Below are 26605 nucleotides of genomic sequence, written 5' to 3' on the forward strand. Positions count from 1 at the left end.
TGCAGGTTTCAACTACTGAGACCATGTATGGTCCAATAAGCAGCCGTGCCACACCACTGCAAGGTATGCAACGAAGAGATCTGATAATCAGCATGCAGCACGGCCTGGTGATTTCATACGGAGCACTACAGATGTGATATTTGCTTTCTATTCATGCAGAAGTATCAAGAAAACAAAAAGCTGCTGCACCGTCTCTCATCTACAGAAAATATACAATAGAGCTGAGGCAAGACCTGTGATGCTGTGTGAGGAAGTTAGGAAGCACAGAAAAGTGAGGGTGGTGCAACAGATGGGTGTTAGGTGGGGATGGGAGTAACAGACGAAGTCTGTATGGCCTGTGATACCCACAGACAACACTGAGCTACAGTGTTGTCTGTACAGAAAGACCAATGAAAATGGGTAAAAGAACATGAGGCGGGTGGAAAGGTGAAAATGTAACAAGTGGAAGTAGTGAATGTGGGCAGGCTTAATTTCCTGGTGTCAAAAGCCCAACGCAGCACAGTGCACAAGAGAGGAGGTGAAAGCACAGGTAGGGTGGAGAGGTGTTGGTGTAATATCTGAGGGAAGATTTACAAGATGGCAGCGAGAGCCGCTCTGATGTTTGGGCTGGAGACGAGAGGCGGAGCTGGAGGGCGTGAAATGTTTGTAGTAATGAAGATATCAAAGGGACAGCACAGGCGGGAGTTTGGAGACAGAGGCGCGGCTGGCTTATACATGAACTGCTGCCAGGCAGGAGGAGAGGAAGACCACATGGATGCAGTTCAGCCAGGTAACAACAGACCATGCTCGGAACAGGATGATATGAACGCAGATGACCTGCTGCTGCAACCTGGAGCAAGTTCATTCATTTGCTGTTAGTGAACACTGATCAGTAAGTATCCCATGAACTGACAGGGCTCACAGACGTGTCAGGCCCTGAATGAACACAAAATTATGAAGGCAGGGTGCTTTGAAAATAACTTTATTGTTTATAAGAAATAACAGTGAAAAGAAGACAACGTGTCACTGCTTACATTTGTTTCTCACCATTTCATTCTCTCCAGCGTATGATTTACATACTTTGTAGCTATGTAACTGCAAATGCCACATCGAGTGTGTGTGTACAAACACACACATATGCTTATATATATATACATACATATACATTTATATATGTATATATAAAATGACTGTGTGGAGGTAATACATGTTCTAAGATTTATGAGCCAGTATATTTGCAATAATTAACAGTAACTAGTGCATTCTTCTGACAAACCTGAAAACTCTGCAGTTACAAGATAAGCTTACACATAACAGAAAGAAAGAGCATCATCTTCAATTTGTCTTCTGTCATAATTTAAAAGATTCAAAAATAAAACATTTTCTTGACCCACAGCAGATCTGAGCTGAAGCCAGGTCTCAGAGTGCAGCGTCTCCAACCTGCTTTCTTTACAAACGTTCGTATCACAGGCCAGACAACCTCATGTAGAGAAACTTTGCAAGATAGTCACAGTTTTATCAAAGAAAGCCTACTCAAAATGTAGAAAAACAAAGTACAGAACAAATTTAAGAGCTTATTTATATGGACACAACATATTCAAGCTTTTTTAAAATTTCCATCCGTCATCGTTCCAGTTCAAGCACAGCTACAAACAGCTGTCCTCAGTGCCCGAGCAGCCCGGTGCCTAGAGGAGGTCACAGTGATTAGAAAGAAATACAAACACTGTCCGGTCAGACGCTGTGTCACAGGTCTGTATGACGAGTGATATGATGAACTACATCGGATGAAAACATCTTATTGTTGCAAAATACACAGTTTATGGCAATATTTCTTTCTCTTCTACCACCCACACAAGAATCACGTGACAGAGTACGAAAAAGAGCCGTCAGCTGCTCCAAATAAAGCTCAGACTCAAACGTTAGAACAGGCTTTCCCCCGCAGCACGCCGTGTAATAAACACTCACAAAGAAACAACTTACATCTAAACATGTATAGCTTCATGCGTGGGCCAACACACTCGACCCCAGGTACACGACGCCCAGCTGGAAACACTTCACACAGGTCGAGTTGAGATTCACAGAGTTTACAGTGAAAGCACTATTTTGTGACATGTGTGGTTATCAGGATGAGAAATGTCTTATATGAGAGTTTGGTCACATTGCACAGCCCTAACACCAGCTGTTTGCCAGTCCTTGGGTTTATGTCTGTGAAGGATCTCAGTCGTCCACGTCCTCATAGTCCAAGGAGCTTGGAGAGAAAAGCGTCTGGACTTCTTTAAGTTTCTCAAAGACGTTTTTAAGATCTCATCCGAGAAGCTTCTTCAGTTCTGAGGAAGCTTCTCGTCTTCAACGAGCTTTCCAAGCTCATTAGACTTGACTTTATGCTTTCTGCTGCTGCCAACTTGTGGATGGGACTGGGAAAACATGGACACTGGCTGCCTGCTGAGGCGGGTAGGCCTGTCTTTAATAACACGCTGCGTTAAGCTGGGATTGTAACAGCGCTCATCATTAGAAAACAAACACGTCGTCTCTCGTTATACAGCAGCAGCGCTTATGCATTCACACACATTCATACTCCGATCAGCTGGTTCAGTATCCAAGGATACTTTGGCATGCAGACTGGAGCAGCCAGGGATCCAGTCAGTGCAGAGGTGTCCAACTCCAGGAGAGCCAGTGTCCTGCAGGTTTTAGACGTGTCCTTGATCCAACACAGCTGACCTCCTCAACATGTCCTGAAGTTCTCCAGAGGCCTGGTGATGAACTAATCATGTGCTTCAGGTGTGCTGACCCAGGGTGAGATCTTAAACCTGCAGGACACCGGCGCTCCAGGCCTGGAGTTGCCCACCCCTGACCTACAGCCAGCACTACCTGTGGCTCTCCTGCAGCTATTAGACAGAGGGCAGATTCCTTTATAGCGTATATACAGCCTGTTTCAGACACAAAGAACTTGGGACAGCCCACATGTGGTTCCTATTCCCAACATTTGGGCTTGTTAGTAAGAAAGAGTTTACTGGTGTCATTCCAACTAACGTATTTCACTTTTTTCCTTCACCTGCTCCATATCCCAGCTGCAGTGGCTCTGTGCCCTACACTGTGACACACCACTATTATGTTTGAAGTAAAACATGCTCACCTTTAAATCCCTCCTCAGGCATTCTCACTGTGAACAAAGAAGAACAGCCAATTTAAGAAAGCAGTCCTTCTTTTAATCCAGCTGTAGTGGAAGCAAACACAGGCCTACTTACCTTGATAGACATCATCCATTGCAGCGTAATCTGCTATTGGCTCATCAGCCTGCAGCCAAACAACAGAATATATTTGGAGGAAAAGGAAAATGTACGGGATCCCACTGTAGACGTCAGATTATCGTTCTAGCGATTGTTGTGTCAGGATGAGGAAACTGTGATGTGTACCTTCAGACAGATGATGCTCTCCGGGATGATTCCCAGGCTACCCAGTGTGGCTGAGTCATCTGTCAGACTTTTTCCATCAATGAAGAGATTTTGGTCAAATGGAGCCACAGAGAAGGCGTGCATGATCTGGACAATGACAGGCACAGTGGATTTAGTCTGGTCAAACTGGCCCACTCACTACTTTGTGTTCAATAATCTGAATTCCTCACTTGTATTTTCAGCTCTTTCAGAGTCTGATTAGCTGAAACGATGAGCGCTTTCTCTCCTCGGAGTTTCCTGTGTCGGGTGCTCCTCCTGATTCCACCTGGTTTGGCCACGTTGGTCACAACACCAGCAGCAGCTGTGGACACACTGCTGTCACTCAACTTTAGCCGTTTTGCACCGTCCTGTGACTGAAAGAAACAAAGTCTTCATTTGTAACAGATAATGAATTTGAGTCAAAGATACAAGTCTTAGGGGAAACCCCCCCAAAAGACTCAGGGACATCTGTGTGTGCTGCTAGCAAACGACTAGCAAACTAAATGGGTTTCTTCAAGGTCACGTGAGGTTTTAGAGCCGTCACAGCAGAAGTGACTGTAAAAACAAACTCCTAGATTTACGAGCAGCAGCATCATCATTACTCAGACATTTCTTGTAGCTGCTTAGCAGACTTGCACTATAATGAGATATTTTTGTCTGGGTTCATTCATATTTCTCAGTTGTGTTAATGCAGAGAACCTGATGTAGGCTTGTGCACTTTCTCTGCTGACAGCTTTGACAACATCGCTCATTGTTGAGCCGAGACGTCCTGCCACTGAATGTAATTACTGAGACCTTTCTCTTGCAAACGCGTGGTGCTTGTGTGGTTACCTGGCTGAAGTCGGGGTCTTTCTCACCATCCAGTTTGGGATGTTCTTCCTTCTCCTCCTCTGCTTCAGAGCTGCTGACACTCAGCTCTGGTGCAGCCTCCTTTATCATCTACGCACAGTTAAATAAATGTGACAGGAGAGGCTGTTAGACACAGTCAGCGCAGCAGCTGTGAAAAATGTCACGTTTGAGGTAAAAGGTCTTTACTCTTTTGTCTTCAATAACTTTGCGTATATAGATGGTGGCTTGGGTATACTCTCTGAGGTCCCTCTGCTGCTGGAAAAGGAAGCTCTCTCTGCATTCCCAACACAGATCTGGACACAAACACATCCATTTGAAATAAATCAAGGACAAAAACCAGAGCATCACTGATGAAGTATCTGATCGGGCTCACAGGTGAACTGTGCCTACGAACCAACCAATGTGACCTTCAGCACAGTTTGGGTCGTGATTTTTGGACGGGCAGACAACCACGAGTGCTCACTGGTCCTTTAGCTGAATGAGCTGGTTAAACTGTTCCTGTATTATAGCCTGCACTGCCTTATTTAAGGTGCTGTGGAATGAACCAGATGTGAGGTGCACTCTGTACATGAAACTACCTCAATGATCTCATTTTCATGCACGTTTTTGTGACCTAATATGTGATAACTTGGATAAAGATCGGGCATCTGGAGTAACGCATCCACAGTTTGTGAAAACCTCAGATGTTTGTCCACATGCAGTATCCACAGCTCTATATGATCATTAGAAAAATTACAGTGGAATTTAATTCTTCTCTTCAATTTGCTCGACCCTCTTCTCGACATACTTCACCCCACTTTGGACTTTTACCAGGTTGAGTGGTGTACTGGGTGGTGGAGCCACTTGGTGTAGTCCGTTTCAAGCAGTGGATGGAGATTGGCTGGTCCACGATGAAGAGTCTGCTGATCACATCCCATTCGCTTGGCCACAGCAGAGCTACACTGTGCGAAACAACCAACAAAATCATTTTTGTCAACACACCATGAAAAACAAACAGCCCAACAGCTGAAGAATGGCAGCAGGGTAAGGCCTGAGCCATTAACCAAACATTATGATTCGTTAGCTGCATGCTGACTTCTAATTGGCCATCCTGCAGAGACAATCTGCAACTTCTTTGATCTCGACTGCCAATCAAAATGCTGATCGTGTGGAGCTCACGGACGTTTCCAAACAGAAAAACCACAACACACTTTGGCCATGAATATACTGTTGGGAAGGTAATGTAATGAACACCTCTGTAAGAACGACACACACCCAAATTTAAAAGTAAGGCACAGGACAACTTTGGGACATGTAGGCAGAACTCACTGTTGTGCCTCTCCGTTAATGAGCGAGTCGTAGGTGAACATGAAGCCTCCGTGTGGACAGAGCAGCAACGTGTTGCTAACATTGGACACGGGGGAGGATTTTGTAGGTCTCCTGTGTAAAACACACAGAAGAGAGAAAAACAGATGTAAAGTAAAAGTGAAACTGGAGAATGGCAAGGATTCAAAATCAGCTCTGAATGGTGCATACAGTCAAACTGTATCATCATATAATCACTTTACTGTCAAAACAAACATACCTGATAAATTTTCTCCACTCATCCACAAAAAACAGAGGAACTATATAAAGCACATCTGTGCCCTGGGTACACAAACCAGAAAACAACGTCTGTATTTACCTTCTGTCATCATCATTCAAACAGTATTACTCATATGAAGAGGGATTGGTGTTGAGTACGCGCTGCTCGGCTTACCTGAGGCCATTTGGTGAGCGCTGGTCGATTTTTCTCATGGAAGAGGTTGAGCAGCTGGTTCTTCTGGTCTAGGGCCATCATCTTACTGACTGCCTCATTGTCCTTTTCCTCCTGCTCCATCGTCTGGAAAGAGAAAACAAATCTTTCAGTTCCTCAGCTGACCAAATGGCACATCTACCAACTACCACCGCCTGGTAATGGTGCAGAGGTCCATGTTCATTTGTAGGGGTGGGTTTAAAAAAATGTATTTCAGTTTGAACTAGAAAGTGCATTTTCTGAAGAAACTGTGGATGTCTTTGAGGCATCCACACAACTAGAAAAATTTTCATTTCCTGCGAAAATGCTGTGTGGATGCCTCAACGCTGAAGCTGTCTGCTGAAAAAGATTTTTAAAAAGTTGCAATAAGTTGTATAGTGGTGAAGAAACTGAAAATTCTGCTATAAAAAAGGTGCAGAAGCAGAAATTTTTGCTGAAAAGTGGTGAAAAGCAAAAACATTCTACTGAAAATGGGTAAAGAAGCTGAAAATTGTACTAAAAAGAGGTGAAAACAAATGTTGCCAGGAGCAGGATTCGAACCTGGCCCTTCTGATCTCAAGGCCGCTACTCATCTCACTGAGAGACTGACAATTCTTCTGAAATTAGCAGAAGTTGTTGAAAGTTGTGCTGATAAGAGGCGAAAGGGCTAAAAATTCTGCAGAAAAGAGGTGAATCAGCAGAATTTCTGCTGAAAAAAGGTAGAGAAGCAGAAAGTTCTGCTTAAAAGAGGTTTCTGCTGAAAACACCTGAAAAAGATGGGATTTGTGCTGAAAAGGGGTGAAGGAAAAGGTGTTGGGGTGTTGATAAGAGTTAAATAAGTTGAACTGATAACTGAAAAAATTGTTGCCTTAAGCGGGATTTGAACCCAGGCCTCCCAGTCTGAGAACGGCTGCTCATCTCACTGAGCTAAAACACAGCTCATCCCGGCAAGCAAAATCAGTCACCCCATGGATAATGTGGAAGAAACGGGCAAAAAATATTGCATAAAAAATTCAATATCTCAAAAAGTATAGAAGTGCAGAGCACCAAAAGTCATAGCAGAAAAGAGCAGAAAGAGCAGAATTTGAACGGTGTGAATAGCACAAAAGCTGAGGGAGTAAAACGTACGCAAGCAACCAGAATAATAAAGAATAAAGAGAAACAGGAACTCAATAGTGTGGATGCCTTTGAGGCAATAATAAAGATGTAGAAGAACAATACTGTGCTTTTCAAGCATTCACACTAATAAAGTGATATCAATTCATTAAATCCTCAAATGATTAGTGAATAAAAATGCATTTTGCCAGAATCTCAGCTTAAAGCTCACAAAACTATTTCAACAACCTCCAAACAGCTGAAACAGTAAATGAGAGCAGGTACACGAGTTCCACACAAAGACGTAAACTCAGAGTGTGGATGGCACACAGACACGGCGTCGGGCTGAAAGCCGACAGCTGACGCTGCAGGTTTCATCACTCTGAGCGAGACCGACTAAACCAGCAGCAACAGAAGAGCCAAACTGCGCGTCACGTTACACAAACATCATCATGACTCTGACTTTGCCTGTTTTGTTTCCACCATGATAAAATCACACTTCCTGCACAGCTCTGTGCTCAGAGACCAGTTTCCCATCAATTCTGTTTTCTGCATTATTCGCTTGCTTATTACACACCAGTCTGCCGTTGTGTTCAGCGTTGTCTTTTTTCTTTTCAAAAATGACCTCTCACACTAAAGCCTCATTTCTCTTGTTCAATACCGAAGAGATTTAAACTTTTTAAAATGATCACAAATTGCAAGACACTTACCCGTGTCTGTAATCAAACCTCTGTAACTTTGCTCTGCTTCACTTCAGCAGCATCAGCTAATGTTCAGGTGCTGATTCCTGGTTTTCTTCAGTTTTTGATCGAATGCAGAATATTTTTAAGGTTATCTGCTATAAAAGGCCAGGCCAGGCAAATCTGCTTCCTGTTTCTGTGTTTTATCCTCGATACTTTGACACAGAGGCGCCTGCTGTGACGCTCTCACAGTGTCAGCTTTGGTTTATACATAGATATAAAAATATGAAGCTGTACTGATAAATGATCAGAAATATTTCTGACTGACTGAGTCGAAATGGAATCAAATCTAGAAATTGAATGTGATACCAAGCTCTATTCATTTGTAGCTCAATATTAACAGACGGAAGTTTGTCAGCTGTAGTTATCATCAGAGGGACAACATGTTCATTTTTCAATATGATTATATCATACGTATTGAATATATCCATCCATTCTCTTCCAGGGGGCTGTTGGGGAGCCTATCCCAGCTGTCCTGGGGTGAGAGGCAGGGTACACCTTGGACAGGTCACCAGTCTGTCGCAGGGCTAACACCCAGAGACAGGCAACCACTCACATTCACAGTTAGAGTTACCACGCAACCTATCCCACTAACTCCACGTCTTTGGACTGTGGGAGGAAGCCGGAGTACCCGGAGAGAACCCACAGAGACACGGGGAGAACATGCAAACTCCACACAGAAAGACTCTAGTCTGATGGTGGAACTGGCAACAGTACTAACCACTGTGCCACCATGCTGCCGTATTGAATATAGAATACCAACACACTGGTGGAAACCATCAGTATTTCTATGCATTAATCATGAAGGCTGTCCAGCTGATTTTAATTTAAGGGTCACATCAATCCCAGTTTCATCTGGAGCTGTGTGGATTAGTAACACCAAACCATTTCATTTACTGTAAACAAATGTTCATGTGTAACCTCCTAGGACCTGCGTCCACATATGTGGACATCACATTTTGGGTTATTTAGACCAAAATGCTCAAGTTTGCTCTGCAAGGGCCTGATATCCACTTACGAGGACGTTAAACTGCTACTGTTCTATTGAAATTTTAAATGAATATCCTCATATGTGGCTCTCATTTTTTAGAAACAAAAATCAGGTAAAAAAATAAAAAGAATCAGGTAATTCTTTGTTTTTACATTCATCAGGTCCCAATCAGCCCAAATATCAAAGAGAAATTAAAAATGCTGCCGTGGAAGAGTTCGGGTCTGAGGAGGTTAATGAACCATCGATCTACACAACATGAACTGTGTCTGACAAATTGTGATGCAGGCTTAAAGAAAATATATTTCAAACATAATGTAGCTGTAGTGACGACACAGGGGATCAGTGTGATGCACTGCCGTGCACTAACCAGGCACTGCTGACAGGCCTCTTGGTCCTGGGTGAATTCTGGGGCTTTGGGGAAGTATTCCCGAAACTTGGTCCAAACTTCAGGCGACACCAACTTCCGTTCAGTTTCCAGAATACTCAGACCCCCTACACAGTAGGCACATAAGAATTATATTATGGATGTTAGCACAGCCATAACAGCGAACGTTGTTTTGTTTTTAAAGTGTTTAAAACATCTGCATATCTAATAATTACTGCTGATGGTGGCAAATACCGTGACTGCAGACGATATCTTCATTAAAAGTCTTCATCTCATCCTCAGTGCACTCTGACAGCTCTGAGCTGAACTCTGCAAACAAACAGGTAATGTTCATATCCAAAACCATGGTCACAGATGCCAAACGTGGCTGCACATGTAAAGCATGACTGGTGCACACACATAGTCACTGGACACTTTGCTGGTTACAATAAAAGCTTCTCTTTTTCTGAAATACTCAGAACAGCGTGGCTAGCCCCTGTGCACATGCCACGCTCAAAGTAAATTCATCTTTCTCCCTCATTCTGATGTTTGGTTTGCACGTCAGCAGGTTGTCTCGGCCACGTCCACATGGCTAAATCCACGAGTGTCTGCCAAGGAACTGGCTGATTACACATTTGTGTCAACAAGCAGCTGAAGACATGTACCTAATAAAATGGCCTTTGAGTATATTCAAGAGTCTGTCTACAGTTGTGAACAAAAATCTATGAATGTTATTGGCTTTTCTGGCCACTTGAAAAAGATTTTATGAACAAGCAAACAAAAGCCCATTTACAGAATGCCTCAACAACCCTGGGGAGGTCTCTTTATGGAGAACAAAAACAGGACAAGCATCAGAATCAGGTCAAAATCAATACTTATTATATAATTAATAAGAGGAATATTATGTGCAGCAAATCTGCAAATGATGACTGAATGAAACGCAGTAAATGTCTGTTATTTTCAGTTTGGCTGACAGGTACAAAAACACAATAATGGAAGTTGAGGACAGAAGAAAAAATACAATTGTAAGGATTATTGGAACCTTTACTGTTGTTGGTGTGTGGTCCCTGTCCATTGGTCTGGCTGTTGTTGTGTGCGGTTTCATGTTCATCCTCCTCCAGCTGTTCCAAAGCCAGTTGCCTCCAGCTCCGCAGAGATGCTTTGCCTACCCAGAAACCTGCACCACTGATACACAGTGCAATAAAATATACTTTTATATGGACTTAAGTCAGGACATTGATTCGCCAACCTACACTTAGCCAGAGTGTGCTTACCTGAATGTGCGCTTCACCAGGTTTGAGATTTCCTTGTAATCTTCACTGAGCTGGTTCTTCAGCCGAAGCACTCTGCATCGTTGGCTAACACACTCTCTGCACAAAGATGACTCTAAACAAACACACAAAGTGACCTATACTGTTGTACAGAACATACACTATAGACAGAGGTAATCTGTAGTATTTTCATATTCTAGTATACTCGTGAGGTTACTGACCTCTGCAATAACAAACTTTTTTAAACAAATGTTATCGGTTTGCTGCATTCTCAGGCACACCCTATCAAAAACTGTTTAAACACATTTAATAAACCTTATTTCAAAGTGAACAGGTGAATCTGACAGCTGTCTGCACTTGTCATCCTTACCAGTGGTAAATGTGTTGCAATGACACAGTTTGTGCTGAAACAAGATCATTTTGAGTATAATTTGAAACTCTTAGTTCACTTTTTCATTAGTCTGACATGGTTAAATATGACAACGATGGATGTGTAACTTGAAGAAATGAAACTATGACGGGTGCAGAAGCTCATGATTTGAAAAGTCTAACCATTCAGTCTAGGCCCTCCACCATAGCGTTCATACAGGAGTTGTGCAGCTTGCATGGAAACCTTCCTGGAGTCTCCCACTTTGTCTGGGTGAAGTTTGTCATGAGAACACAAGAAGCGGGAGCTGTCAATTTCTTTAGTGGCAGTGGAGTCATCAAGCCACTTCTTAAGCCAGTCAAGGGGGATAAACTCATACGGCTCGCCTGTACACAGAGAAAGCAGAGGGACACAACCATAAGGAGAAAAATTCAGGCTTCTATTGTGGTAACAGCAGGTTCCCTGTACCTTATCCCGGACATACATGTGTTAACATTATCATGTTACACATGCAAAATTACTCTTTCAGTTTCGTAAACAAACAAAACCAAAAACCGACAGGCTCAGAGGGACAGTGCCAGGGAAGGCAGGCTGGCACCGTTGCAGCTGGAAAGTTGTGAGAGATCACCAGAGATCACCTTTGCAAATAAATGATCACTGGCCTGTAAACCTGACTGTATGTGTGTGATGCTGGGGTCCCAGAACACATGTGTCTCAGTGGTGCCAAAACCCAGGCAGACATGTGGGAACACAGCCTGCACACCCAGTCCTATTACTGGTGCAGACGGTGGTGGACCTAGCAACGTTGCAGCAAGAGCAAGTGGTGATGTGGCAGATGCAAATGGAGAAGCTGCAAGACCAGGCTGAATCATGTCTCAAGAGTTGGGAGTTCGCCTTGTAATCGGAAGGTTGCCTAGTCCTCCCTAGGGGGGACTAGTGAAAGCGCTATACAAATGCAGGCCATTTACCATTTACCAATCCTGGACGCAGTTTCTGCAGAGGCTAGCTGCTTGGTCTGCCTCCTTCTGGCACCGCTGCTGCTCCCCCTGGCTCCGGTGGGACTCTCTATTGGATCAGGGAGGGGGGTGACCCCCAGGCGTTCTTGGAGGTTTGTTGAGTCACAGTGGAGGTGTGTTAGTAGCCCGAGGTGGAGTGGGTCCTGCGGCTGCTGTCACTCCTTTTGGGAAAGCCCAAGCCTTGGCTCTCAGCCTATCCGCAGCGGCGAAAGCCAGCTTCTAAGACGTCCAATGAGCAATAGTGGATTGGCTGTGGCTCTTCCCAGAGGACCACCACTGATGCTTCTGGAAGGCGCTAATGTGGCCGGAGGAACCGGCCTATTCCAGGTGGTTGCACGACTTGGCAAGCTAGGCAGTTGGACTGTGCTTGAGCAGTTCATGGAGGGGCTCCTGGCAGACACATTGGAGTGCGTCCACTGATGTCGACCAGCCAACTGGAACATCATGGTAACGGGCGAGAGAATCGGTTAGGGAACCACAACAGGTGGCAGGACATCGTCAGGATCCAGTGCCAAGGAGGTGGCTCCGGGAGATAACACCACTGTGGTCACCACTGCCTGCACAGAATACCCCATCTCTCTCTGCTGTTTCTTTATTGGTCTCAGCGGCTACAGACACTGGACCCCACTCACCGGGAGCTGCACGTACATCGGGGCAGGAATGTCGCAGGTGCGGGCGACCAGGAGACGTTCGTCAACAGTGCCCAGGGACGAAGGTGGGGGAGATGTTCTGTTTTGCCAGCCCCCCTAACCCTCCCCTTTGTCTGTGAGGACAAATGGGGCATACGGGATATGACACAACTCTGGAGCGAACAATGTCTCAATTTTATCAGCCGGGCATTCGTAGGAACGTGCCCTGGTCTGAGTCTGACATTAACATCCATAGTGACACCTGGGGGGAGCATGTACAGCAGGTGCCCACGGTCCTGGAGTACTTTAGGCAGGCGGGGCTCACCAGCAACCCGAAGAAGTTTTGAAGTTGAATGGAAGAAGGTACAGTATCTGGGGTAACCACTTGGGAGGTGTGCAGTTGTACCCACAGGTGCGAAAACAACAACTGTCGCATCCTGACCATGTCACAAGACCTAAAAAGAGGTGAGACGGTTCCTGGCTGATTACAACTGCTGGTTCGTGCTGAACTTCACGGACCAGACCAGCCCCCAGTCTCACCCGAAAGGATGCCACAGATCTGGTCCAGTGGACAGAGCGGTGCCAGGTGGCATTTGTGCAGGGGAAGAAGGCTCTCTGTGGGAAGCCCCTGCTCCACACTCCTAACTTTTCCTTCCCTTTTATTCTGCAGACTGACACCTCAAATAGAGCGCCGTAGGCAGTTTTGCTCCTGAGGGTGGGGAGGGGGTGGGACCGCCCGGTTAAATCAGCCAGAAGCTGTCAGAGTAGGAACCCTGGGACAGCACGACTGAAAAGGAGTGCCTGACAAGCTGGTGGGTGGTTGACTCTGTTATTACCTCCTGGGCCACCCTTTCACACTGTGTTTGGATCACAGCCCGCTGCATTGGCTCCATTGCATAAAGCATGCCAACGTCCAGACCACCCATTGCTATATCCCAAGACATGTGTGTCTTAACAGTACAGGGAGGGAATCTGTTGTACTAATAACTGTGAGATCAACAAATCACATCCTATTCGTGGCCTGACATGGCCGTGTTTGTGTGTGTGCATGTACGCATAAATAATTATTCACACGTCACATGCACTGTGTAACAAGAATGCAAAAATAATCAGGCAGTTCCACTGCCTTGGACTGCAGCTATCAATAGCAAACCTTGTTTAGCAGCACAGCACAAGTTCTCCACCTGCTTGAGTTTCTTTGTTGACCTTCTAGGCAATAGACACAGAACATAAAGACTAATACTGACAGCTGCAGTCTAACACAGTAGAGCTGGAATATGTCCAACAGTGGCACCAGAGACTAAAGGTGGTATGGTTTTTTGTGACTCCATCGTGTTGTTTCAGAAGATGAAGATGCTCGAGGAGCCAATAATATACCTCAACAGCCTGACGAAGTAGAGTTTACATTTGGGAAACAGCACACTGTGTGCATGTAAGAATACTTTGAACTGTAACAAACATGTGCACACTCTAAGTGTTTCTGTTAAGTGGACTGTGGATGATTAAGGCATGATTTTACCGACCGTCTCTTGCGGGTAAAAGCTTGTAGAGCTCCTTCACCTCTTCATGCTTAGCCTTGCCCTTATCCACACTCTGTTTTCTCATGTCAGTCATCTCACTGCACCATTCCTCAAACTTATGGTTGTCTTGGTCTACCAACCTCTGAAGAAAGGCTGTTGGTCAGAAAAGAGAAAAGACAATCAGACATGCATCACACAGAGGTCTCCATTTGTTTTTACCAATTTTAGAGGTCATGCAAAAATCAATTCAAAATCAACACACCTGGCACCTCCACATTAGTCCTGATTGGACCTGAGCTTTCCTCCTGCTGGACCTTATACACCAGCATGTATGCATTTCTGGAGCAGTGATAGCCTTTACTGCACTTTGGTTTTTTTGTCTGGGATTTTACTGTCTCAGCTAGGAAACAAGTGGAGTAAAGAAGAAAAACAACTATAAGAAAGTGTAAACGTCCCTCAGGTGGTAAAATTGACAATACATTTGCAAAACAAACAAACAAACAAACAAACAAAAAAGCTGGTCCACTGTTATTAGGAACCTTGTGTTTACATTTTTAATAGTAAAGAACATTATACACCCCTATAAGTGACAAATCTAGTGAACAGCTCACTCTGTCTGGGGCCCCGCCCTGAAGCCAGGCCTGGGGTACCCGGAGGCCAGTGCCATGGGCCCGGCTGGGCGCAGTGGCACTGGGTGGCGCAGAGGGCATGGAAAAAACACTTTGACTGCCTTGAAGAGTTTCTGGGAAACCATCAGGCGACTCAGGAGTGGTGCTCAACCCACATTGTGTATAGAGTGGGTGGAGCTCTGCTGGCTTCAACTGAGGATATTGTTGGGCAGTGGAAGGAATACATCGAGGAGCTCTTTAATCCAACTGACATGTCTTCTGTAGTGGAAGCAGAGTCTGGGGACGAGAAGGACGATTTGACTATCTCCGGGGACGAGGTCACTGTTAAACAACTCCTCGGTGGCAGAGTTCCTGGGGTGGATGACGTTCACCCTGAGCTCCTTAAGGCGCTGGATGTTATAGGACTGTCTTGGCTGACACAACTCTACAATGTTGCGTGGAGATAAGGGGCGGTACATTTGGATTGGCAGACCTGCGTGGTGGTTCCCATCTTTAAGAAGGGGGACCAGAAGCTTCAGCTATAGGGGGGATCATTCTCCTCAGCCTCCCGTGAAAGTCTATGCCAGGATGCTGGAAAGGAGACTCCCTCCCCTAGTTGAACCTCGGACACAGGAGCATCCCAGGTTCTGTTATCTTCCTGGTCACAGATCACTGGACTAGAGTGGGGCGATATGTAAAAACTTTCCAACCGGCAATCGTCAGTCCAATAATCGATGATGAGCGATACATTCACGCATGCGCAGACCTTTTGAATGGCGGAGTAATGTAATCATGCATGGACTGATTTGGGCGTTTACAAGGACAAACTAATTTCCCTCCAAAGTTAGGGCTGTCAGCGTTAATGCCGTCATCATGATTAAAGTTTTTAACGCGCTCAACCCATCTGGAGCGCAGAATGAACAAACTTTGGACCAACTGTCTGAAATGCGTTGACAGAGACATTTCAGTGATTTTGACTCAGTCTGCGCTCCAGATGGGTTGGGTTAACTGTTAACTGCGTTAGTCACATTAACGCTGACAGCACTAAAAAAATATATATTAAGTTGCCCATTTGGGATGAAAGAGGATATAACCACAGCTGTGTGCCACTTTTGCAGACGTATAGTGCGAGCAAAGGACTCAAACACGACCAACTTGCATGAACATGTACGTGTCCACCATCCGGCTGAGTACGCGGCTATCGCAGCTTCTGCAGCAACAAGCATTTGGGCGCACTCTGAGGAGGCTGCTGTTAAAACAGCGCTATTATGTTTTTTTCTGTTGACTGTTTCTATTAGCTCCATCATTATTAGCAAACTTACTCATGGGCAAATAAATAAATAAATTACCTTTGTGAAAATGATCACCGATGGGCTCAGCCTATCGTCGATAGTCGATATATTTGTCCAATCGTCCCATCCTACACTGGACCAGCTCTTCCCCCTCTCGAGGATACTTGAGGGTGCATGGGAATTTGGCCAATCAGTGTACATATTTTGTGGATTTGGAGAAGGCTTTCAGCCCTGTCCCTCGGAGTGTCCTGTGAGAGGTGCTTCTGGAGCACAGAGTGTCTGGCCCGTTGCTTCGAACCAATTGATCCTTATACAACCGTTCCATTTGTCCACATAGGGTTAGGCTTAGAGTTATATATGTTGGACTGGTTCCCAGTGGGTGGACTGCCCTTTGTCAAGGATTTTTTTCATAATGGCCTCTGGCTCGCACTGGAGCGTCTCACAGCCGAGTGTGAAGCGGCGGGAATGAGAATCGGCACCTCCAAGATTGATGGAGGCTCCTCAAAAGGGTGGAGTGCCCACTCTGTGTCAGAGATGAGTTGCTGCCCCAAGTGGAGGAGTTTAAGTATCGCGCGGTCTTGTTCACAAGTACAGGGAGAGAGGAGTGGGAGATCGACAGACTGGTGCTGCAGCTGCAGTGATGCAGATGCTGTACTGGCTCGTCATGATAAAGAGAGAGCTGAGTGTAAAAGGTCGATCTATGTCCCTACCCTCACCTATGGTCATGAGCTGTGGGTAGTGGCTGGAAGAACGAGATTGTGGATACAAAAAGCAGAAATGAGCTTCTTCTGAAGGGTGTCTGGCCTCTCCCTTAGGGACAGAGTCAGGAGTTTGGCCATCCAAAAGGGCTCAGAGTAGAGCAGCTACTGCTCCACACCAAAAGGATGCCTCCTGGGTGAAGTCTTTCAGACATGTCCCACTGGGAGGAGACCACGGGGCAGATCCAGGACACGCTGGAGAGATATAATCTCTTATATATATATATAATCTCGGTAAGATATAATCGCTTACCGAGGAATGCCATGGTGCTCCCCCAGACAAGCTGGAGAAGGTGGTTAGGTCTGGGCTTCTCTGCCCAGACCCAGGTAAGCAGAAGAAAATGGACGGATGGAAGAACATTATACATTAGAAATAATATTTGGCAACAATAACATAACGTTACATGGGGATTTCACAAAGGTACTACTGAAGTGTCCCCATTTCCATGCTACTTACTACGTACCAATGTCCTCCTCAATACCAAGCTGTAGCTTTTTGCCTTCCATCTTTTCAATTTCCTCATCGTTGAATTTGTACCAGTCGCCAGTACGAGCATCTTTCACGTGGGCGATGTAGTGGCCGGAGTAGGCACTGATTCCCCGATGAATCAGCACTGCGCTCAGTTCATAGACACATTTCTCATCTGGCGAGACGGAGACATAACATTATAACTCATGTTACTGGGTAGTAAGACACTCCTCAACCATACAGGAGATGTAATCACTCATCCCAGATTCAGAGATGGTCTGTGCTGGGCCCCTTTAGTTTACCAGTGTCTACATACATAATGTGTCTGGGGCCACTTTAGAGACAGGCTGCAAGTGAACTTTTTCACATGTCACTTTGTTAAAGTGCAACAACTGGCAGACAACAGATGATGTATTTATTTAGGTACCTCAAATACATAGGTGCAATCCACATTTGATCTATGCTATGACTAGGTGTGAACTAATGTAGCTGTCAACGTGTAACTGAATCCCTCAAGACACAGTTGTTTATCTATAAGCTGGACCACATTCCTGTTGTATAGCTGCCACAAGCCAGTGGAAGCTGTTGAATCGGTGCGGCTACTTTCTGTGGCACACAGAGAAACTGCTCATACCTTGCTTTTCTTCTAGGAAAGGCCCCATGTCCAACTGCTCTGGAAAGCTGATGAAAGAGTTGAGCTTCTTCTTGTGGCCTGTTTGTCTGGAGGAGAAAACACATGTCTGACCTCAAGGCAGAAGAAACCAATGACATAAATAGTTTAATTAATTAATTCCAGCTAGTTTCCTTAAAAAAAGTGACTTTAAGAGATTTAAAAAAAAAGATTAATTTTAATACTGCTATGTATTTTAGTTTAGACAGTATTAAAGGTGAACACAGCTACTCCAGCATCATCCATTCGACTCTGAAGTCTCAAGATGAGTGAGTGCCATCTTGGTTTAAAACACATAACAGATGTAACATGGAAGAGTGGGCCGGCCTGTGAAACTGTGTTCAGCATTTCATGGATAATCCTACTTGTTAAAGCATAATGTGATCAGGATCTACAAAACTTAAGTTTTCATTTGTTGTGATCCAAAATGAGTGAGCAGCACACAAACATTTTCCTCAGCCTTCTCTTTATAGAAACTCTAAATCCTTTAGGTTTCTTGGCTGCCCCTTGTCAACTCAAAGCTTCAGATCACAGATCGTCTATAGGACTGAGTTCTTTAGCCTGGCGAGTGCACTCCATGACCGTGCTTCTCTTTAGCCACTTCTTTGCTGCCTTCTATTCTAGCTGGGTTGTAGGAGATTAAGTACTTAATTCATTCAATGACATCCAAATCAATTGATTATCTTTATGTAATATTATTATTTAGTTGATATCCTGCCCCCATTTAAATGAAACCACCATAAAAATTACAGATCAGAGAAATGCAGAGTGATGGCTGACCTATCGAAGACAAAGCGCATGAGCTGCAGGTTGAGGGTTGGAGGAAGGCTGTGCAGCTTGATCCTTCGGGTGGCATTCTGCTTACTCTGACACGTCTCACAGAAGTAGCGGTTTTCCCCATCCAGCTTCTCCTCCTGCAAAGTGGGGTGCAAGGAAAATAAAGTCAGAGCATTTAAAAGGCAATTCAATTCAAACTGGACAGATCTAATATTTGCTAACATGCGACTGATTCTGATTTTAAATAAACTAATGCACTAATGTCATCTACAAACTGAGTGTAGCTGAATGACAGATACCTTTAAGAACTCGGTGACACACTCAGTCAGGCTCTTGTGGCCCTGGATGTTCAGCTCTAGCTCGTAAAACCGCGATGGAAGAGCAGATGATCGTCCACACTGGTTACACCTGATGAACAGCCAAAACAACAGCATTTCCACCTCTGCTTTATGCACTCTCAAAAACGTCAGCTGGGTCATTTTTGAGATGAATGTTTTAAAGTTTGGGGGGAAAGTCCTGAAGTTTTTCAGCTTTTACCAGTTTTTTTTAAATACTTACTAAGCATCCCATTCTTCTTCAAACCAAAAGCATAAAACTGCTGAGCACTAGGGATGGGTATCGAAAACCGGTTCTTGCTGAGAACCGGTTCCCACTGTTTCAATTCCTTGGGATTGTTTGCCATTTTTGCAAACTATTCCCTTATCGATTCCAGTCGCCCCGAATGACGTCACCACGTTGCGGAGCATCATTTACCTGACAGGAAACACGGCGGCTCAAACGCTCAAAAGTTTGGTTATACTTTACGAGAACGGGTGACAACAGGGCAACTTGCAATACTTGCAAAGTAGATATTTCATTTAAGGGAGGAAACACTACGAATATGCAAAAGCATTTGCTCACAAAACACGCGATGACCTTAAATGAATGTCGTGTTTTTAATTCCGCTCGACTCGTGAATCTCAGCCCAGCAGCAGCGGTAACGTTTGCACGTCCTCTCCCGTTAATGCGGCAGGTAAATAATCAACTAACAGTGCATATTATGTTAGTGCGATCTGCCTTATTACAAAACCTGCCATTACTGTGCGTTTAGGTGACCATGATGAGAGACAGAGTCTGGCTCAGATGCTGGTTTTTCTCGCTGCAGTCTACCGGTAGCGTCTCCTTTCAGGCCAGGATAGACGAATGTCACCGAGCAGAGACTCAGTTTGTGGTCAAAGGCTTGCACCCGTTTGCCACAGCAGATGATTTTCGGTAAGTGAATGTGTTTAACTGTAGGCAGGGACATTACTGGATATTCTTGTGTAATTGCTACTGAATCATTTATGTTATACTTTGTTATTGCTACAGAAGAATATTCATTTTATTATTTTACATTTACAATGTTTTTCCTGGGCACCCTGTGACACCCCATTGAAGAGCCGTAGGCTGGATCTCTTAAGATCTCACTGTTGGGTTTGTAAGGCCATGTTACTCCTAAATTTCTATCTTGTTCAAAGAGAAGATAAAAAACAAAGTTCTAAGCTAATCGACTTTAGTGTTCTCCTTTTTAAAAAAAGAATCGATAAAGAATCGAATCGTTAAACAGAATCGAAAATGGAATCGGAATCGTGAAAATCTTATCAATACCCATCCCTACTGAGCACCTTTGAATGATTCATGTTGCAGTCCAAATGCTAACTCTAATATAAAATAAATATGCACACACACTAAGCCACACCTGTGAAACCCCTCCTATGTAGCAAACGGCAGAAACATAACATAAAGAACTATTTTCCAAGAACTGTAAACATAAACAAGCAGCACATCTGTGTGGAACAGGAGACCTTCCTGTCTTCCTTATTACTGCATTCTGACAGGAACCAGCCTGACACACAAATGTCCCGTGTCCAAATCACTGTGTAGTTTTGTGTCAAAGTCAGAAAAGCCATTGTATACCGTTCTTATGAGCCAAGGCCCAACAACTCACTCACAGTTGGGGTTCAAACTACAGTTCTGTAAGGGTTAGCAGGGATACAGACTGATGGAAAACTTAATCTTCAGCAAAGAAGTGTATGAAATGCTTATATACCATATATGCTATATATGGTATATAATAGCGTATATATATTGGTTGGTTTCTACCAACCAATGTAACGTGATGTAATGTTCTGTACTGACACTAAACATGTTCTAAGAACATGTTCTCCAAACGTTAAGCACTTAGAGCTTCAGCTTCAAAGACAGAGTTCCATCTGCGTCAGGCTTTGACAGCAGAGCTCTGAGGTGTCAGTGAGCATTTACACGTGTTAGTACTATGTCACATGTGAAAAACAAATCCACACAAAGCAGTACTCTATTGAAACAAGTGTAAGTAATAAGAAGCCTTACACAGTAACATAGGAGAACTGTCCACAGAACTGCTGCTGAATGACGTTCCGCAGGTTCGGGTTCTTCTGTTTGGACAGTGTGTCCTCCAGCAGGGACAGGAACAGCTTCGAGAACTCCTGGGCATCCTGAAAATAACGGCTCTGAAGTCAGTAGGACAAAAAGCAGAGTGTGTGTACGTTCCTAACAAGCCAATATTTGCTATGAGCACCTTTATTCTTCAACACATTCTCAACTCTTAGGCAAATTTTCTCTGAGTGTCATTTGTATACGTGTTTGTAATCGGCTGCTCGTCGTTTTTGCACTGCTAGAACTGCAGCTACTGAAACACAGAACACCCACTAAGAATGTTCAACGAGAAAAATTCATTTCACTTTGACCTGCAACAAACTAACGCGATGGCCACATCTATGGAACAGTGCGCTTTAATGTTTGAATGGATCCAGTTTAAAGTGTGGAGCTCAGATGTGCAGCCATGACCTTAGAAACAAACAGCAGCACCAAAATACACACTCGGCCATGAACTAGTTCACTGGAATTAAAATGTTTATTTGACCATTTTGTCTGCTAAATCAACAGAACAGCCACTTTCTGCAGCATTAATTGCACGTGCTTTGTTGCAGCAGTATTGTATTTTGTGACCTCTGTTCTCTGAAAATGTCTGACTGGAGTAGGTGACACATTTTCTGTGGAGGAAGCGTCCAATGACCCACGAAGTAGCTGTTTTAGATTGGTCACATGATGTCAACGCCACACACAGGGGAAACCTTCGGTTAACTAGCTGATAACTAGCTTCATTTGACTGTTTATCCAGTTTGGCAGTGTTAGGGAGTTAGTCCAGGCCGCACACTGGTTGACCTGACTTTGTAATACAGCCCACAGTTCTTGAGGTGACTTACCTTGAAAACAAAAAAACCTTAAAAAAAAACCCAAACACCTAAAAACATAAAATACAGCACAATAATTGACTATATCTGGGTTTTTTCTTCCTGATTTACTGCTAAGTGTTGATATTATTCAATTATAATGTAATTTGTACATGCCTCTTATGGGAACCAACTGTGGCTTCTAGTAACAAAATGGCTAAAAATACAGTTTTGCCAAGTTTCCGTTATGTGTACAGAACAGCGATTCATCCTGTAAGTTATATGTGCTTTTTAATGCTCGAGTGATTCACAGATCAGTGTTTAGTGGCTTAACAAACATTCCTTTGAAAATGTTCAGGTACAAAGACTGGACTGAAACAAAAGCAGTGTGCAACAAAGAACTTCAGATTGTCTCAAAAGATATTGTGAGATCATTTTGCCTGGCTCCTTGGACGCATAGATAAATGGGACTGAATGTACCTGTTGCTGTCCTGTGTCCAGACCAAGTGCTTTCACTAGCCCTGAAGGGTCGATGTACTTTCTGTTGCTATTCTGCAGGAGAGCGAACAGATACTGTAGATGCTCACAGATGGACTGGGGCTCGTAATCTGAAATAGACAGAGGATAAGCCTTCACAGTATACTGTATATACACTGTCACAGTAGCTAACATAAAAAATGAACTTTTGCTTTAAGCAAATTATGTCAGTTACTTGAAAATACATTCAAAACAGTAGAAATGAGTACTAGTCCAGCAGAGCATTGGGCCTTTCACATTTCACACAAGAAAGTTTGAATTTTGCTGTGCGCTTGCCAAATACCCCAAGCTGCTCTCCAATGCATCCATCAGAGTGAATGTCAGTGAGATGACTGTATTCTCCTCCGTTTTGGTTGTTCCGTGAAGTGATGGTGCATGTAATGATCAGTCTTTTTGTCACACACTCACACCGCGAGGTGCAACTGGGGCAACTCAGGGTTCAGTATCTCGCCCAAGGACCGTCCACACAGACCAGAGAAACCAGGACTGCAGGACCAGGGATTGATCCTCCAACACTGGGATTGGTAGAAGACCCACTCTACCACCTGAGCCCCAGGTGCTTTACAAGAAAAGTTACATTTACTCATACATTCACAAACAGCTTGATTCTGGACACTTTTGCATCACACACACGGCCAATTTAGAATCTAACAATCAACCCTGTGTTTGTACTTTGGGTAAGAACCAGTATGGGAAATGGACTGGTTCTTATACAGCATTTTTCTACTCTGAGCACTCAAAGTGCTTTACACAACTTGTTCATTCACCCAATCACACAAGCACTTTCCCCTAATAGGTTACTAAGTGCTTTCTAACTAACATTCGCACAGCATTAATACTCTGATGGACGCATCGGAGAACAACATGGGGGTAGTATCTCGCCCAAGGCTATTTGGCATGCAGACTGGAACAGACTGGGATCGATCGAACCACCAACCTTCCAGTTAGTAGGTGACCTGCCTGTTCTACCACCTGAGCTACAGCCACCAGTATCAGTAGGAATCTATGAAAGCACAAGAACAAGTGCCAACTACTGCATACCGACGTGTGTACTACGTTATTTATATGTACAACAAGCAACAACACCTTTCCAAATCTGGCTAAAACCTGCCGAGTTTACTTGGAAAACAAATAAAAACACAGAAGCAGCCCAGGATTTAGTTTTGACTTATACCAGACTCAGTGTCATGTTCCTCTGCTCTTGAATTTTGGCACTGATAGAGACTCCTACGCAGCTCCAGGTTGTGGAACCATACTTGCAGAAATGTGTTGACGTAACATGTTGCACCAAGGTTGGTCAACCCAACAAATGTGTTCTAGAAAGGGGCAGAGACAGACAGAGAGAAATAACCTTATCTTTACATATACTGTTTCTACATGTGGCCAGGACTTGGACTGTCAATCATCAAGCAAGGCAGCCAAAAAAAGGCCATGTGAGAAAATCATTTGCAGTACCTTTTCTCGACGTTCTGAATTTGGGTCATCGATACTGTGAAAAGCACTTTCATCAATTTCTCCAAGCCATGCCTGTTCACCAATACCAACCAGGCAGTTGGGATTCCCTTTGCAGTTCCTCCTGGAAAAGCAAATTAATACTATTAACTTTACTGGTTCACACTTTGGCTACATTGCTCTTAAACAACGCACAGCTGACAAACACAGCCACCCACACATTTAGAATAGAATTCAACTTTATTGTCATTGCACATGTCACAGGTACAAGGCAACGAAATGCAGTTTGCATCCATCCAGAAGCGCTTTAGCCATGATATAGATATATTACACATATATTAGCAATAATATAGATATATTTGTATCCAGGTAGGGGCCACGGGGTGAGATCAATAATGGTTTTTGTAGCGCAACCATAGCAAACAGTGCGGACCTTAACAAGACACTAGCAAAGTGTCTGTGTGCTAGGCTGAGCTAAGTTGTGCAATGTCAAATTCGAGAGTTGGTCTTCATTAGCTTTCCTACAGTCTATAAAACTGCTCCACAGACTTGATGCTTGTCCGCAAGCGAGGGAACAGCCGACCATTAAGCCTTTAACTAATCTGAATATAATGTAGTTCAACAAATGGGGTATTTTCACTAACATGCGCTATCACAACAAACATTGTTTAGAAATGTTGATACTGTACCTGCAGGCACCTCTTTTGCAGGCCGGGAGGTTGATTCGATATGCTAGCTCTATATGCTCCTGCCTGATTTCTTCTGGTTTCACAGTTTCCACCCAACGCCAAGCCGCTTTCTCCAGCTGTACGCGAGGCGCCATAATTCTATGGAGTAACGTTAACCTCTGCCACACATACGACACGAAAAAAAACCCAAAAGACTCAAGTTAACTAAAGTGGAAACAGGAATGCTAAAACTGTCGGCTAGCCGGAGTTATCGCTGGCCGTGGCTTGTTTCTTGAGCAACCTCCAGGTAGCCAGCTAATGCTAGCGTTCTCTCATAACCCTGTTGAACATAGTTGTAAGTCCATGAGTCCACAACGTAACAACGGAAGGGTTAATAAAAGACGACAAACTACCACTAACAGTATTTGCAGGGTAACGCCAGAAAAACAACACTCTTACTACGGTTAGCTAGCTAGCTAGCTAAAATGTAGCCCGACCGGCTGTGCTAGCAAGTCATTTTCCTCTGTACTTTCTATTTAACGCTCTCTAACGCTAACGTAGCAAGTTTATTGTGTTAAGGTCAAATTTCTCGAACCGTTCATACGTGCAGCTGCTTCACCAAAAGTATTTATGTATTTTCACATTTTATTCACGGTTTATTTTAGATTTAGCGCCCTTGCGTCAGTTTATAAATAAATTACTTCTCCGCTCAAAATCAACACGACGTCAAAATGTGACGTAGCTACTCTTCGGAGGAGGAGGGGACACCGGCAGACGGGCCTGCTCTCTGCACAAATGAAGGGAAAGCGTCAGTTATGAGTTTCACTTCAAAAAGCTGCTGCCTGTGTTGTCGACGCGGTGTTTACTCCTCGGATACTGTAATTCTGAAATTTCTTGCTGTCTGTCTGAATGTAATAGAAAAGCCAGTCGGATGGAAACGCGCTGTAAATATAGTTGGACCGAAGCCTGTCAAGCCTGCGATACGTGTTTGGCACTGATGTTATTTAGCCAGGGGTTAATGTGGGATACGTGTGTGTCTGTGTGTGTTAGAGGTGGCCAAAAAAGAGACATTATATACTTCAGTAGGAGGTGAGATGCTTATTAAAACATTCTGGTAAAAGTATTGATTTAACTTTTTTACTCAAGTAAAACTGAAAGTGCAGGTTGTGAAAAATAGTCAAAGAAAGTAAAAAGCAGGACGTTTCTGTGCAAAACTGAACCTTGTGCTGTATTAATCTAATAAAATGATATTAGTATATGGTGCTGTGTTCCAAAAGGATAACTGGAGGTGAGCCTGAGGAAAGCAGGGAGGATCATCCAGTCACACTCTGTTCACACTACTTCCTGCAGGATCCACTCCCAGCAGACTGAGGCCACCAGACGGCTGAACACTGAACACTTCACTCCATATTATACATAAATGGCATTTTTGCACAATATTCATCTGCTGACTTTCTGTATATGTTATACTTATGTATATACACACATATACACATGTGTATGTATATATGTGCATGCATTCTTTTTATTTGTACTTACATTCATGCCATTCATTGCATATTTTTTATATATTTCTTATATTTTATTTATTTATTTTTTATGTTTCTTATATTTTGGACACCACTGTTGTTTGTGAAGCTTGCACACAAGAATCTCACTGACATGTGCTGCACCAGTGTACCAGTAATGTGATGTGACAATAAAAGTGATCTGATCTGATATAAACTGTACCTCTGTCTAATTACCCCTGTTGTGAATCAGTTATGTAGAACATGAGCACAGATAAAGAAGGCGAATGTAAACCAAACAAACACTTTTTGTTGCCTACACCGTAGATGGTGATTTAGGGAAAACTCACAATCAGATTTACAAATATTTGAAAATTCTCTTGACAGTAACAAAGTAGTGAACAGGATTCTCCTTTGTGTACAGACGGTGTTCAGGTGACCTGGGCCTGTGCTACAAAGCCAGGGTTTCTTACTGTCATTTGATTGGCTCACCCTAACATCAGTAGTCAGGAACACGAAGCTGGTTAATGGTTCTTAGTAGTGATGGGCGTGGCATTGGCAACATCTGACCAATCACAGTGAACTGCGGCTTTGCAAAGGATAATTTAGTATCAATAGTGCTTCATACGTG

The 26605-nt window shown here is 43.9% G+C and overlaps 1 protein-coding gene across 5 annotated transcripts; it reads right to left on the reverse strand.

The window, feature by feature from the left end:
* Positions 1–945: 945 nt before the first annotated feature.
* usp48 (ubiquitin specific peptidase 48) lies at positions 946–25161 on the reverse strand. Of its 5 annotated transcripts, none has more exons than XM_040028982.1 (27): positions 24488–25157; positions 23802–23922; positions 23521–23662; positions 22290–22417; positions 20947–21071; positions 18879–18987; positions 18583–18716; positions 17767–17852; positions 17128–17307; positions 14268–14405; positions 14009–14158; positions 11026–11226; positions 10477–10588; positions 10245–10387; positions 9458–9532; positions 9206–9330; positions 5998–6120; positions 5824–5885; positions 5568–5678; positions 5070–5200; positions 4446–4552; positions 4242–4349; positions 3602–3784; positions 3393–3518; positions 3225–3273; positions 3113–3139; positions 946–1664 (listed from the first exon to the last, which is right to left on the reverse strand). In XM_040028982.1, exons 1-27 carry the CDS (start codon positions 24619–24621, stop codon positions 1642–1644), a joined length of 3153 nt encoding a protein of 1050 aa, XP_039884916.1. In that variant the 5' UTR covers positions 24622–25157; the 3' UTR covers positions 946–1641. The 5 variants fall into 5 exon arrangements, with proteins under 5 accessions (XP_039884916.1, XP_039884897.1, XP_039884887.1 ...); XM_040028963.1 differs by lacking the exon at positions 946–1664 and adding an exon at positions 1671–2440 and having other exon boundaries at positions 10251–10387; positions 24488–25161; XM_040028953.1 differs by lacking the exon at positions 946–1664 and adding an exon at positions 1671–2440 and having other exon boundaries at positions 24488–25160.
* Positions 25162–26605: the final 1444 nt, after the last annotated feature.

Source organism: Simochromis diagramma, unplaced genomic scaffold, assembly GCF_900408965.1.
Source record: "Simochromis diagramma unplaced genomic scaffold, fSimDia1.1 OVJJ01000352.1, whole genome shotgun sequence".
Taxonomy (NCBI): Eukaryota; Metazoa; Chordata; class Actinopteri; order Cichliformes; family Cichlidae; genus Simochromis; species Simochromis diagramma.